Source organism: Trachurus japonicus, chromosome 9 (assembly GCF_045865225.1).
Source record: "Trachurus japonicus isolate A0001 chromosome 9, Traja_1.0".
Lineage (NCBI taxonomy): Eukaryota > Metazoa > Chordata > Actinopteri > Carangiformes > Carangidae > Trachurus > Trachurus japonicus.
Window position 1 is genome coordinate 13,703,438 of NC_140915.1, and position 15,388 is coordinate 13,718,825.

At 40.3% G+C, this 15,388-nt stretch overlaps 1 protein-coding gene across 1 annotated transcript in view; it reads right to left on the reverse strand.

Moving 5' to 3' along the window:
• The window catches only part of tmem8b (transmembrane protein 8B), a 46,450-nt gene that overhangs the window by 5,758 nt on the left and 25,304 nt on the right, over nt 1-15,388 (reverse strand). Inside the window, exons 9-11 of the mRNA XM_085786022.1 lie at nt 11,378-11,520; nt 8,518-8,696; nt 6,933-7,079 (exon numbers count right to left, since the gene is read on the reverse strand). Coding sequence (XP_085642148.1) covers nt 6,933-7,079; nt 8,518-8,696; nt 11,378-11,520 — 469 coding nt within the window. The remainder of the gene's footprint in view (nt 1-6,932; nt 7,080-8,517; nt 8,697-11,377; nt 11,521-15,388) is intronic.

Sequence of the window (15,388 nt, forward strand, 5' to 3'; positions counted from 1 at the left end):
TCAATACTATGGCCGCTCCGCAAACACTGTCAACATCTCAACTTCCACAGTAAACAAGAGGATGCGAGTGTGACGATCAATTGTAATCTCGTCCATCCTCACATGTGTGAAAAACAGTGACAAAAGGCTTCGCAGCTACATCACAAATCTTTTCTGGTGGTTACTGAACCACTGGGAGAGGGAGAGGGTTTGCAGAGTTCCCCTACGTGCGCCGTACTTTTGTACTTTTTTTGTTTTGCACCTGGTGTCCTGTTTTTCAGCTTTGAGAGCTCTACTTTCCCTCACACAGCTGGCTCCACCGTGCCGTCGCAGGGCTGGAGGAGAGGAGAACTGTGTCGCGGCAAAAAAATAAAACAGAATAATAATAATGAATGTGTGAATGTACCATTTAACTGCGATATACTAGGTTTTACTAAAAAGTGTTGTGTCAGTATGACAGTTAGGAAAAACTTCACAGACTTTTGCAGTAACAAGTAGTTTGGTAAATTAAATAATGTAATTACAGTTATCATGATTTAAATATGCCTGTAACTCATTACTGTGGGTTAAAATAGCCAACCCTGCTCACCTGATTTCATGGGTGTAGTCACAACACTACCAGCCCACACAATGGTGGATAGTTCACAGCTATAGTTTACTTTACTGTCAAGGGGAAAAACAGATGTTATTTTTACCTCCTCAAGACGAAGGACAAGAATACTGTGGTGGTCCGTCGTCTAAAAGTGTATCCTCAACAAAGATCAGTGACTCTAATCTTCTCAAGCACCGAACCAAACAACGCGCTGCTACAGATCCAGCTGCTGAAGCTTTTGGAGGCTCCGATAAATACACATAATACACCTTTCAAGACCTTTCTATCATGTTTTATAGTTCCACTGATGAATAGAGACAGTTGTCTCATCCTGCACTGTGCCATAAGGAAACCCAAACACTAGCCTGTGTGAACATCAAAAAAGTTACTTTCCCAAGTTACTAAATACTTTCAACAGTCATATGTGAATTTTGAAAGAAAAAACTAATAACTAGTAAGTAAATACTAACTTTCAGTAACATTGGGCTCCACTGTCACTGGTAAAAAATCTAGTTAGAAAAGAGTTGAAAACAGTTTGAACTGTTTCAAAGACCAACACCACAGGCCGAGGCGCCGTAGGGGTCGGAGAGACTCACAACAACCAGACACACACCGACAACAAAGAGTGACAAACAAAGTGACCTGATAAAGAAGCATGAAACAACTACAGAAAGATGCAAACTGTCTGAAACAGAAATCCAGGACAAGCACAAAGAAAACACAAAACAAACTGACTATAAACAATGTTTTTTTTGTGTGTGTCTTACAGTGTGAAGCTCTTGGCTGTGTGTGCAGGGGAGGAATGGGGGGACGCTGGGGGGCTTCGTTTCTTTTTTTCACTTACATGTCTGTGCTCAGGGGCCCATTGTCTCATAATCCATTCATGACACCAGCGTCGCATCGATCGTGCTAACAAGTATTGTCTGTTCATCCAACGCCTGATATAAGTCATTCCTCTGCATGTGCCATTAAAAATACATCAGTGAGCCACACTGTTGCTCTGCGTGACATTATCATGAACACACACACACACACACACACACACACACACACACAGTGGTGTATTCAGCTTGGTAACTGGCTGTAACTACACACTAGATGTGTATTTATCCACAGCTGAAAATAGATCAGCAGACATACACACTGTTTACTCCTAATTTATTAATATAAATCTACTGTTCCCATTTATTCCAGGAGATTGGCCTTTTTTTTCCCTCTTTAAAATCAAATAACACACGATTTGAATTTAGATGTTTATCTTCTGTAAGATTTAATGGTCTTGGGGACGGGGCAGTTATGTAAGAGAGGACTGGGAGACGCTGTTCGGTCTCTTAATAAATATAAAATCTCACAGCCTGTGATGTTAACCAGGCACTATGAGAGCTAGCTTTCACAGATAACATTTAAAAAAATAAAAAAAAAGCCAGTCATAATGTGGATGTGTCATCTGTTTAATGGATCAGAGGGGGAAATGGACAGTGCAGACATAAAACTGTGTGTGTTTACCAAGTTCAATTGACATCAAAATTGGTATTTGAGAGTGCTCTCAGAGTAATACGCCATCTGAGCTCCCCACAATATAACAATGATAACAAAATGCTAACAATAGAGACCCCTGCTATAAATACAACCAGTTTAACAATTTTATTTATTTTTTTTTACCCCCAAGCTCACAATTTGACACAAAGCCATGGGATATAAAAGAGATAAAGTGAGAGGGAAGAAAATCAATAAGCTGTGCTACACATGCTCTGGGAGAAGTTAAGCCCGGCCTGGATGCCTGCGGTCTCTGTTTCTCTGTCTGCTCGCGAACGTGAGGGGGGGGGAAATTGGGGATTTTCGAGCAAAAAGGGGGAGAAAGGGATGACCCGCCTGCAGAAGAAGGGGACTAATTGGCACACACCAAGGAGGAGAGGAGTAGCGCGGTGCAGCCTCGAGGACTCTGTGCAGCAGCAGTCATCAGTCATCCTGCGGCGCTGAATCATACAGTAGCACCCGAGCACGTATATGTACTGTATGTATGTATGTATGTGTATATGTATTCGATGCAGGCATTAATGCATGTACGCGTACAGGCTGTAATGAATCATTATCTGTCACTATGACGGACGAGCGTGTAGGAATTAAGGTGGGAAGTCTATTTTTATCTGATACATGGATTTTCATGTTTAACAACATACAGTAATAGAGAGTTATAGGGTCTCTGTGCATGTGTGGATGACATCATGCCCAACGCGCTGGCTGAGGGGCCGCGCTGAACATGGACATGGCTCGTTCTTTAGGAGCAGCACATGATGAAGAGCAGCTAAGCACAAGGATGTAACTTTCAAAAGCTTTCAAACAAATATCACGGCCGTTCGTTAAACAGAAGACCTTGGCACGTTATTGTCGAAGCCTTGTGTGTTTTCTGCATAATCACATGTGCTTTCACAGCTCTTTGCTCAGGGCGTGTAGGTCTGCACACTCTGCTGATCTGGCTGCTCCAAACTGTCTGTTTACATAGTTTCATGCAACATCACGGTTTGCTGCTCTGATTTTTTTCAATGTTTTTTTTTATCTACATAACTACATGCTACATTATGTGTCCAATCCGTACACATTTTGAAGATATTATTTCATCCAATGGTAAAATTGGAAGGGATGGCTTAACACAAAAGATAAAGATAACTACCTTTTAATGGGGAACTATAGGCCTACACTTTATGTGTATATTTGTGTCATCTTATCTTTCATAAACAAGATATTATGGATTACAGGGCGCGTTTGTATCGTGGTGCCGCTGAGATGAGATCTGGGACACCGGGACATCGGAGGCTCTGATCTTGCAAGGTTGTTGTTTTGGCCAAGAGATGCAAAGTGGAAAGCAGAGAGCTCCATTCTCCCCATACCAAGTCATTTAACCATCTCAATTACTCCAAAACTGTTTAATTTAATCTAATTAAGGTAAAGAAGGTTGAAAAAAAAATCTTGCATAGTTCTTTAAATGATAATTCTGGCTTTTGGAGTTTTTCTCATCATTCCTGTTACTAATTGTAACATTGTGCTCATTAAGTTATTTGCTCAAATCTGTGGTATACAGTGGCCTTGAGTGTTCACCACATTGCAACTCGTACAAAGACACACATTTCAAATAATTTCATCAATTTGAAAACACATGCGCTGCAAAAGCATTTCTGGGCACACTGAAAAATGACAGACGGTGGACTGTGGAGCACACTCATGCTTCTTCACTTTAGAGGTTATGAGGACGGCTTTTTGTTAGTGGTGTTTGAAAATGAGGCGAGTTTGTTTGGTTTATAACATCAATATTGCATGATTTAGATATTATGTCAAATATGCACTTTAGTTTAACCTTAGTAACCTTTAAAGCACTTTGTGTTACATTCTTTGTGTGAAAGGTGCTATATAGATAAAGTTTGAGTTTGAGTTTAGTCTTTGGCCAGGTGTGTCATTTTCTTTTGTTCCCAGAAACACTGATATTGTGCGGATTTTGCAGCGCATGCATTGTCTAATTGATTAACTTGTTTTCTGATATTTTGTAGCACATTTGTTGCAGTCCAATTGACCTCTCAGAGCCACCGTAGCTAGTGGCACCATTGCTGAAAAGGGCATTTCCTGGTTGACCTTTTTACACTGTACTGTAGAAGATCGATGTTTCCGGTTTGCTCACTTTGACTTTTAACTCAAGGGTTGATTAACTGGGTAAATATCTGTGATGTTCACATTTCAAATCCTGTTGTGCCCAAATCTCAAAGGTGAGACCAATGTCATCAACACCTTTTGGTAAAAGTGGGGTCTCACCTATAACGACGGTAATAAAACGTAACAATCCTGTAAATTGATTCGTATGATGCGGTGCTCTCTGTCCTTGCAAGATATTCTGCTGACGACTCCACGAGGACTTTTAGACCTCTGAAGGTTTAAAAGTCACAGACACACAGACACACACCACAGTATCAGGTGCTCACAGGCCCTTCACCCTCTGCTGCTGCTGCTGTGGTGGTGGTCATGGACGTAAACAAACAAACAAACACACCCTGTCTCTCCTAAGTACACACACAAACACACACACAGTCCCACTTGCCAGTCCTGACATGTGCGATTTGATTAGTGACTGCGTACTGCAGCGCTCAGCAAAAATGAAAACTCTAGAGGACAGCAGATGTTCGTATACTCTCCCTCCCACCCACTACTCCACCTCCTCTTCCTCTGCTCCCCCCTCCTCCACTCTGTCTCATTTATGGACACACACTCACACACATATACACACACATACACACACACACACACATTTATACACTGTTGAGGCTGCTCCATCTTGGTGTGCAGCCAGGGAATGACCCAGGGAGAAGGTGCACCTGTTAGTGTTTTCTGCTATCCACCACCGCAATATGTCAACAACCCCGAGATTTTAGCACCACACATCACTGATTCCAACACACTGATCTTTTAATTTATTACTAAAAATTGAGGCATATGCGCTGCTGCTCATTTATAGCCCTGTCTCTCTTTCTCTCTCTTTCTCTCTCTCAGACAGCCCTACAGCTCTCCTTCTCAGTCCGCTAATCCCTCTTTGCCTCAGGGGCTTATGTCAAGTTGTCGACCACTAACACGGAGCGCTCAGCTTAAGTGCTGCCAGGCTGCAACACATGACAGTGGACATGCCTTATGGTCCGGAGATGTCTGGTTCCAATCACTGCCTACATCTAACATTACGTCAAGCAAATCAAACAGGTCTAGACGTTGATCTTGCGAGTGGCTGCTTCCGCGTTTATATGTTTATATGAATGTGTGTGTGCCGGGTCTAATAGCAGTGACAGCGGCTTGTTACAGTAAAAGTCAGCTGCAAAGGCGGGAGGGAAGGTGACGTACGAGGTGACAGTGGGGATTGAGGCTGAATCACTGTCAGCTATTAATAAAAAAAAGTTTAAAAAAGTTAGTGAAGATATGAAACTTTTGTCTTTTCACGGTTGTTAAAGTTTTGACAGTTCGTTGTGACCTTTTCCTTTTGGATTCATTCCCATCAAGACATGCAAAAAAAATTGTGTTTATTAGTCTGTGCGGTTCATAATGCTGGTAATAAACATGTTTTCTTCAAATGTCACACACTGCTATCGATTCAGGTCAACACAAGTGGCATGCTGTTCTGTATAGATAATTAATGGGGAGGAAAAAGTGGCACAGTGACGGGTCTATTTTGAGCATCTGTTATTTGTCAAGCTGTGTCAGATTTTACATTCATGTTAGTTTGTGTGCAGTGCAACATTGTTCCTCTAAGTTTTGATTTTAACAACCCACCAACATAATAATCAATAATAGTCTCAACTTTCTAAAGAAGAAATCATGACATAATTCATAACGTCAACACTGATTTTAGACAACTTGAATTAAAGGATATTCCGAATTTGCCGAATGACAAGTAGGCAGTGATTATCAGCATAATGCTACAGTGCTTAGTGGCCAGGCAATTCAATACAGGACTGTTTAGGCTGTAAAAATGTCCTAAATGACGTTGTTTCAAGTAAACTCTGGACTATATCCCTTCAGGACACTTGGATTGTAGCAGTGTGGAGGAATATTACAAGGTTTTTGGGTAGTTTTATGGACCTTTTTGTGCCGGGCCCTATTACTCTCATATAAAGTTGGACTATGAACTGGCCTCCCGGGTCTCCAGATGCACTTTGAGGAATAAAAAACTACTCTGGAGTATTCATCAGCATGAGGGTAAATTTCATTTTTTGGTGAACTATTCCTTTAAAATATAAACAAAATGGCCGACACTCAAACTGCAGCAGTACCAAACATGTTCCATTTGGACCGTCTTACTTGTTTTCTGGTTTAAGGACAAATGAGTGAGTAAAAAGAAAAGCTACAGTATAAGACTAGGGTTGCAAAATTCCGGGAATTTTCAAAGTTGGAAACTTTCCATGGGAATTAATGGGAATATATGGGAATTAACTGGGCTGAGTAACATTTTACTCAACATTCATGTTTTTGTTGTTCAGTAAAAGAATTGACTGTTCATACAAGAATTAAAACTTGATAAAGTTCTACTCACAAATAAATCTGTTACGGTTTTTAATGGTATTATTTTGCATGGATGTCTGCTTATGACAAAACTAAATATTTACATTTATGTTTGGATATGATACAGTTTGTTTAAATTACCAACAATTTCAAGTTAATTCCCATAAATTCCCAATAATTCCCATGGAAAGTTTCCAATTTGGAATATTTCCAAAATTCCCCAGCTTACTGTAACTTCCCATGGAAAGTTTCTGGAAATTTTCCAGAAATTTACTGGAAATTTTCTGCCCCTTTGCAACCCTATATAAGACGTAGTTGGACAGCAGGAGCTCACCTGTTTGATGATGGACTTTAGCCTCGCCATGGCGATGACAGTGACCCACACTGACATGAGCGACCCGAGGAAGTCACAGAACTGCAGGACGTCGTACTCCATGATGCAAAAGACCACGATGCCCGGCTGGTCACACGCATGGTAGAACTGACAGGCGAAAAAAAAACATGGGTGTGTGTCAGCAAACAAACAGATGGCACAGATAAAAACAACATACTGCGTAGATGTCCTTTTTTTTGTCAGAGTAAAACTGTGCTATTAGAGAAGTTTGTGGTTGAGTTTTGCCGTCAGCCAGTTTCCACACTATGTTTGACCTGCTGAGTGTGGTCTCCGTCTGTGTCTTCTGGTTGTTGAGCCTAGAGATCCTCTCAAACTGAATTAAGTCTTTCTGGTTTAGTCTAAATGTAGTCTACATGGATAATTCAGTCTCGCCAGTCCAGTCTCAATTCACTGTTTATTTTTTAAAAGAACATTTGCTTGTATGTTTGTCTGGGCCTAGAAGATGATAACTTATATTACTTTAATAAGCATCTCTTTAATAAAAAAATTACTTTCAACCAAAAACACACACAAATATTAGATGTCTGGCCTCTGAGTCATCCTTTCAGAACAGACCTTCCTGAGCATACCGCCCAAAAATACAAGTGAATTCCTGTTTTATCAAAAACTTTTTAGACTTTTAACTCTTTAACACATCAACGTTGCAGAGAGTTCCTGTAAACCAACAAAAAAGCTACGTCTGCATTAGAGTTCGTCAATTAAATGCAATTATGTTTATGCTTTGAAACGGCACAATGGGTGTTTACGTGTTGTTGTAAAACAATGATTCTCAAACCTTTTCAAATCAATGACTCTGAAGTTAAACCATGGACCTCAGATTTTGCCCTGGGGTCTCCCATTTGATAAAAACCTTGCTTGTAGATGTTTATTTACAGAAAGAGTTTGAAACAAATTACCAAAATAGTCATATATTCTGTCATAGTGTTACTAAGACGTTAAATAATAGTGAAAATAAATGAATAATGATCACTTGTAACTTCACAAAGGATTCAGATGAGGTATTAAATGTGATCAAGGAAGTCGGGTTAATGGTTGTCAGACATTGACCACTGCAAAATGATTTATAACATTCACTAATGAGAGTCAGCTACTCTAGAGATTATTATTATTATTATTATGAAGATTGTGCAGTTAAAGAACAGAAATAGTCAAGATACACTTCTTAGCCTGGCTGTCTAATGTTGTGTTACATTCCAAGGCAATCCTGTGCTGTTTTGCCGAATTCTCCCTCCCTGAAACGGTTGTCATGGAGCCTTTAACTTCATAACTTGCTGGGATCATGAGCGGCATATTTCTCTCTATCACAGAGATCGACTTTGTTTTTCTCGTGTGCCATGAGAAAAAAACAAGAAAAGGAAAAAAGAAAAACAGCAGCTGCAGATGAAGCAGTCACGCGGCGGCTGTTCGGTTGTTTGTGCTGTTTTCACACCCAAAAATATTTTATAGGTCAACTCCAGGGTAGTTATATAGCGCATGCATGCACCACTCTGACTGACAGTGACAGTGTTGGCATGAAGTCACTCACGGTGGAGAAGAACATGGTGAAGATGTAGACGGACGCCTCCAGGAGGTAGTGGCTCCGGATGGCGATGGCCACAGGTGGGACGAACATCAGGTTACTGAGGCAGAGCAGCAGGGTGGAGAGGAGCTGGAAGCTGTAGGAGTACGCCTCCGAGTTGTCTGTGCATCCCCATCCGTCCCAGCCTAACACACACACACACACACACACACACACACACACACACACACACACACACAGGGCCGTTGTATAGGGGAGAAAGGTGATGATAAGTCTAGGGGCCCAGCGCCCAGTAGGGCCCACAAAAACCCCAGTAGTCTATGACTGAATTATTCTGCATAAGACCCTGACTGATACTCATAGTAATGCTGCATTAGCATCAAAACAAAGTACCGTATTTTCCGCACTATAAGGCGCACCGGATTATAAGACGCACCTTCAATGAATGGCCTATTTTAGAACTGTTTTCATATATAGGGCGCACCGGATTATAAGGCGCATACGTAGATGACCATTTAGTAGCCCGGGCGTTTAATATGCTAAATCGATTTGGACCCCAGGCGTTTATAAGAACCAGGCGCGTATTTGCAACAGGCTACAATTTATTTTTGCAATGAGCAGCACCAGACCATCATGCAAAGAACAAGGAGCTCACCATAGCACCACTGGAACAAAACTACTTTTTCCCCCGACGCATCTTTATTGACATCAGACAATAAATAAAAAGACAGTTTGTCTGTGTTACCGCGACACAGGGAGCTGATCAGAGCAGTGTTATGAATGATAACGGAAGGGGGGGTCGATCGCGGTAATAACTGTACATTAGCGCATTCATCTATATCCCTATATCCCTCAGTCTAGCGCACCTGTGTTTGTGTGTCTGTGTGTGTGTGTGTGTGTGTGTGTGTGTGTGTGTGTGTGTGTGTGTGTGTGTGTGTGTGCGCCTGCATGCGAGAGAGAGCGAGAGAGCGAGAGGAGGGGCTGACTGACAGAAGAGGTGAGAGCCGGTGAAGTGCTGTTAAAAAAAACTTTTGTTTTCTGTGCAAGACTATGGTAAACACTTAATCGCCCGGGTGTTTAATTGAACCGGCGTTTATTATGCCAAATGAGGTCGGACCCCGGCGGCTAAAAGAGCACAGGCGCGTATTTGCACGCGGGCGATTATTTGGTCATCTATGGTAGAATAGAAGATACTGCAGTCAAACTGGGGTTACGTTATGCATCCCCTAGATGGAGCTGAGTATGAATCAACCAATTAACCAATTGATCCATATATAAGGCGCTCCGTATTATAAGGCGCACTGTCGTTTTTTGAGAAAATTAAAGGCTTTCAAGTGCGCCTTATAGTGCGGAAAATACGGTAGGCTAAATAAGAAATGATAATAGATACGTAGTCTATGAAAAAAAGTGGAAAAGTCAGGGGGCAGGGGCCCACTTTAGTATACTTTCAGGGGGCCCAGGATTCCTAGCAACGGCCCTGCACACACACACACTGAGCACTGTATGTTGATCTAACAAAGTTAAGATCTAAGAGAGGAGATATCTTTTGTATTTGCAGGCTTTAAAGGTTGAGGCCATTTCAGTCTTTTTTTTAAACTTTATATAAACTTTAGGAAAGTCTTCTTAAATCTTTTGGCTGCAGGGAGGAGAAGAAACTCTACAGTAGATGAATCAGTTTGTTTCAACAGCTCATCCCTTCAGAATTTACAGTATCTCTTCAAATGGATAAAATGTCTCTCTTTCTCAACAACACGAAGACTTCATCAGCCCTTTGTTATGAACAGACATTTCTCTGTAAAAAAACAAAACAAAACAAAAAACACTAGAAAAATAGACGCATGTGAAGTGGTTTATCCTGCACAAAAGCTGCATCCTGGCGTGAACCTGTGTTACCCCTGCCCTCACCCCGTCTCCCACCTCCCCTCTCTCTGCTTTACCACTTGAATTGGATCCTTATCAAGTGGTGGATTGGATAAGACAGTGTGAATTAAATATTCGTGAGCACTGTTGAACAGAGGCTTTGCAGTGTGAGACGGGCCAAGGGCAAGTGCTGAATGCAAAGTGCCTGCCAGGAAGCAGTCACACATATGAAGTATGACAATGAATTCGACTGCAGAGAAGCCAGCTCTGATAAAAGAAGATCAAAGGCGGGATTTTTAAAAAAAGCCTCAGAGGACATGCTTTGTTTAGTTTCATAAGCTCATCTTTTATTAAAAAGCTGTTCGTAATTAAGAGCGTGTTTTATTGTCTTATCAAAACGGCTTATATTAGAAGATTAATACCAGTCTGCTGTATGACTCATTGGACAGAAGCACCTACAATTTAATTGCCGTATTGTCAGTTCAGCTCTGGAAAATGACCTGTGCCACCCCATCATGCTCTGTCCCATTTCCTTGTCACTCTGCATGATGTATTTTCCAACAAATTAGACATTCTTCTCTGCAGTGATAACCCATTTTCCTTACAAAAAAAAAACTTTTATCTTATCTTGTATGCGAAAAAAAAAGAAAAAGAAAAAAGCTCTTGACTGCTGGAAAACCACTTCCAATTATTAATTCATGGTCATAATTTTTGCTAATTATTAATTACTGATTAATAATTAAAAGGCACTATTGAGTATCTATCATATCTATACAATTATTTTGCAACTTCTATTAAACAACTTGCTTTGTTTGGTTGGTAATTGTCTTCTGCAGCAAAGTGAACGAGAATGCAATTTCAAAATGAAGTGCACATTAAAATAGACATTAATAGGTCACCTAATGTTGATTTATTTAACCTTTGCAATGTCGCACAGATTCACATTCACACATTAATTACCGGTAAGCAAGAGAGGGTTTAATAGATTTTTAAAGTCAGTCATTACCTGCTTTGCATTCGCATGCAGCATAAAGGTAGTTGTTGGTGCGCAGGAGCTTGCACTGTCCGTACGTCCCGCAGTCATTGATGCATGGAGTCAGGTATGAGCGCATATAAACCTCGGCCGTGACATTGGTGCACGCCTCAAATCTGGAAAAGAAATCCACAGACAGAGGCAGAACATTGGATGGGGAACATAAACGGCAGTCAAAGCGGTGAATTTAGGCGCTTTGATAGCAGTGTGAAGGCAGAAATTTGTTTCGCTTTTAAATGGATCTCAACCGACACATTCAGCTCTCAAGCTATAGACCTTTGTGTTTGTGGGTAGATTTAGGTCTTATAGCCACGACAGGGAGTCGTTTCTCTGGTGATGATAATATCGGTCTGTTTGTTTGGTTCACTGCTTTAGTCCAGAATAAATCTCAGCAGCTAAAGGATGGATTTTTTTTTTTAGAAATCTTCATCTTCTCCAGATGATGACCGACTCTTCCTCCCCTGCCATTATGAAGCTCACGTTTGTCATTATTGGTAAAAAATGTATGTAACGTATGTATAGGATAGATTGTTGTGGAATTTCCTTCCAACATTCATGCGAACCTTAGATTATTTGATTTGGAGATCCCTAAATGTTCCATTCAGCACCATGCCAAATTTTTAATTTGTCTCATATTTCTTTTGCTTTGCCTGCAAACACAACACAACACAACATAACATAAAATAACATAACAAAAGACTTGTTTGTGTGGGATAATCGTCCAGAACCATGTGTAGAACTCAGATAATTGTGAGCTGATTCATGTGGTCACATCGTCCTGATTTCAGCCTTCAAGAGCTGCAACTACAGTAGCTGTCTGTTCTGCTGTATGGAGCTGTCAGCAATGACTTACACTTAACGTTAGTTTGTTTACTGGGCTGAGTTTATATAAGGGGCTACTGGTTAGACGAGAGGTTGACAAACTCCCATCTATCCGGCAGCTTCAGCTAAGGTAATGTTAGCTACTTGCTGCTCAAATAAAGCTTATGAACACATTGCTGTCTTGCAATTAATGCAATTAATGTTAGCCTATATTTACGGCAGTGGTCTACTGGTTCAAGATACCATAATGTAGCCTACAGATAAAGTAAGGTTGTGATTTTGACAGCAGCATTACTGTATCCTACCTAACAGGATAGATGGGACGGGTAGTCCCTCAAATAAACCTATAGTAGCCCAGTAAAAAAAATATTTGTAACTTACCCGTAAGTTATTGTTGACAGCTCAATGAGGTATTATTGAAGTGGACAATCACACCTGCGAGTGGACTGAAGTTTACTGCCCCATGCTCGAACCAGTGTTGCCAACTACTCAGTAAGGAAAGTCGTTATTGGTTGTCCTAAAAGTCACTAGAAGTCACTAAATTATATGATCACCTAATTTGCAGAATCAACAGAGATAACAAAATAAATTAATTCCTTATCACGGGAAAACGGTCCTTGTTATATCGAGATAACTAAATAGTAAGTGGATATCACAAGAAATCGGACTTTGTTGTATCGAGATAATGAAATAATAAGTAATTATCACGAGAAAACGGTAATAAAAAAATATATGGACGTGGTGTATGTTACACCAGGTTACACCAAGATCTAATTAAGCTATATTGAACATGTCAATCATTATACTTATTAAACAACAGCACGTTCGCTCATGTGTTACCAAACTGAAAACACATAGCACGGCTGCAGACTTTATCTTCAGCACTTTGGAGATCAAATGATTGTGTTCAGCCGATCAGATGTCAGACGATTTTACAATGTCTAAATTCAAAGCAGTTGGCAAAAGTAATTTTCAACAAATGATGTCTGCGCTTCAGAGACGGAGACAAGGACTCCAGAGCTCTGCTGCGATTGTGTAACCTTCATTTGTTATTCACTTTTTCTCTGTCTGAATTTTTTTTTTTTCAAATCTCCGTTCTTGACTTCTCGTGTCAATATCTCCTATTTTCTCTCTAGAAAACGATTACAACCAAAAATGTTTTTCTTTGAAATGTACAACTTGAATAGAGGCCGTTCTTTATACAGCTAATTGTCGCCTACAAACTAATAATCGTGCATAGATCTCTGACACTACATGGGATAAAAGAAAAACCTTGTACATTTGTGCTCCACTGTAGCTTTTTTTAATTATTATTGCAAACCTCTACGATCAATCCTAGAAAATGAAACTCCTGCAGGTAACAAATGTGTTTCATTCCCTTTTCCCAGCAGACGATTCTTTTAATTGATACAACTATACACTTCTTTTGTTTTCTAAGTTGTTTCAGTCGACTTAATTGTAGCGTTAAAGAGCGCCTGTCATCCACACCCTCCTCAGCCCTTCTTCTCTCTTCGACAAAACCCAACTTGTGAACGCCTAGAAATCGAACACATACAGCAGAGATGCTCTCATGTGAGGATGCGGCGTTATCCCACACCATCTGTTATTATCTGTTATTCAAATTCAATTGAAACTCCCAAGTGGCCTGAGAAAAATCAGCTTAATTTCATTCTGCACACATTTTAGTGCCATTAAGGGTTCGGCAAAAACAGCTCAATCTGCTGAATAACTAATACTTATGAACTTGTGAAAAATATTGTGTTAGACAAGTTAATGGAAGCATTTTCTCCACCTTCTCCTTTCAACATTTTCCACACTGCCGTTACACAACGAGTGTGCACTTAACCGCCTTCATGTGCGGATTAAACTGTACATGAAGGCGGGGAGAATTACAGAGATAAGGCATTTTCTAGTGAAGAAAAGATAACAGCGGTGTCCTTTACGAAATAAAATAACAACAACAACAACTTGTTTTGTTCGGATGAGGCATCGCAGTCTGTTTCATATACTAAAGATGGAAAAACTAATGTCTCTGATTCTCCAACAACAAATCCCGAATGATGATGAAGATCATGAACAAAAAGACAAAGAAAGAAGTACTTGCTCTTTGATTTGAGAGACCAACAGCAAAATTAGACTCTCTGTTCACGTTTTAGAGAGATGTTAAAATTTCCCAGCAGTCAGATTCAGTCACCAAATGAAACACAAGCAGTTATTCAAGATACCCTGATTTAAAAAAAAAAATCTATATCTGAAAGTGAATTTCAAATTTGGTCCATGTGCCCTTTTAGAAGAGACACATCTGAATCATTTTGTTCACATTTCCTATTATGCAAATGTGTAAAAATCTGCTTTTAAGCCTCAAAAATCAACCCCTCTTCCATGTCATATGCTAGGTGTGCAGCAGCGACACGTTCATGAAGAGCCGGGCCCAAATTAATTTGCTGGGTAACAGATGGGACAGGATGCGGCTGATTGAGGGAGGCTGCACGATTTAAAACAGGGAGCTTGGTGTCTTCATTAGAGCCCTGAATTATTAATTTTGGTAAACAAAGTAGTGATTGTTGAACCAAGATGAGTTTTTAAGAAATATTGAATGTCCCCATTTTGCAATTGTCTCCCTGTAATCAACAGCAAATATTGTCTCAGGGAGGTTGCTGTGGGGCACGGGGATTAAGCCAAAGAACTGATAATGAGAATGTCAAAAATTTATGAGCAACAGTCATTCAACCGCTGTCGGTTAATTTCTGCTTGTAAATTACGTTTTGGAGACTTTTTCCGAGTTGACTTCTCCAGAGCAGATGATTTACACACCACCAGTCTGACATTTTAGGGAAATAACGTTTATTTGCTTTGCTACTCCACAGTTAGATGAGTGAATCGATCCAACCCCCCTTACTCTGTCTCATACATGTGTGTGTGAGTGTGTGTGTTTACACTACGTCTGCGATTTTGTTCCCTGTGGTGGAGCGAAAACTAAAAAATAAACTAGAAAAAAAAACAAAACAGTAGACATCTGGTTATGCATGTGGTAAAATGGATCAATTTTTAGTACAAACAGTGGGAGAGGAGACGAGTCTGGAGCAAACAAAAAAAACAGAGGGAGTACAATCCATGTTTTATTCCTGTCTACAGTGAATCACCACGTATGTGCAGACACAC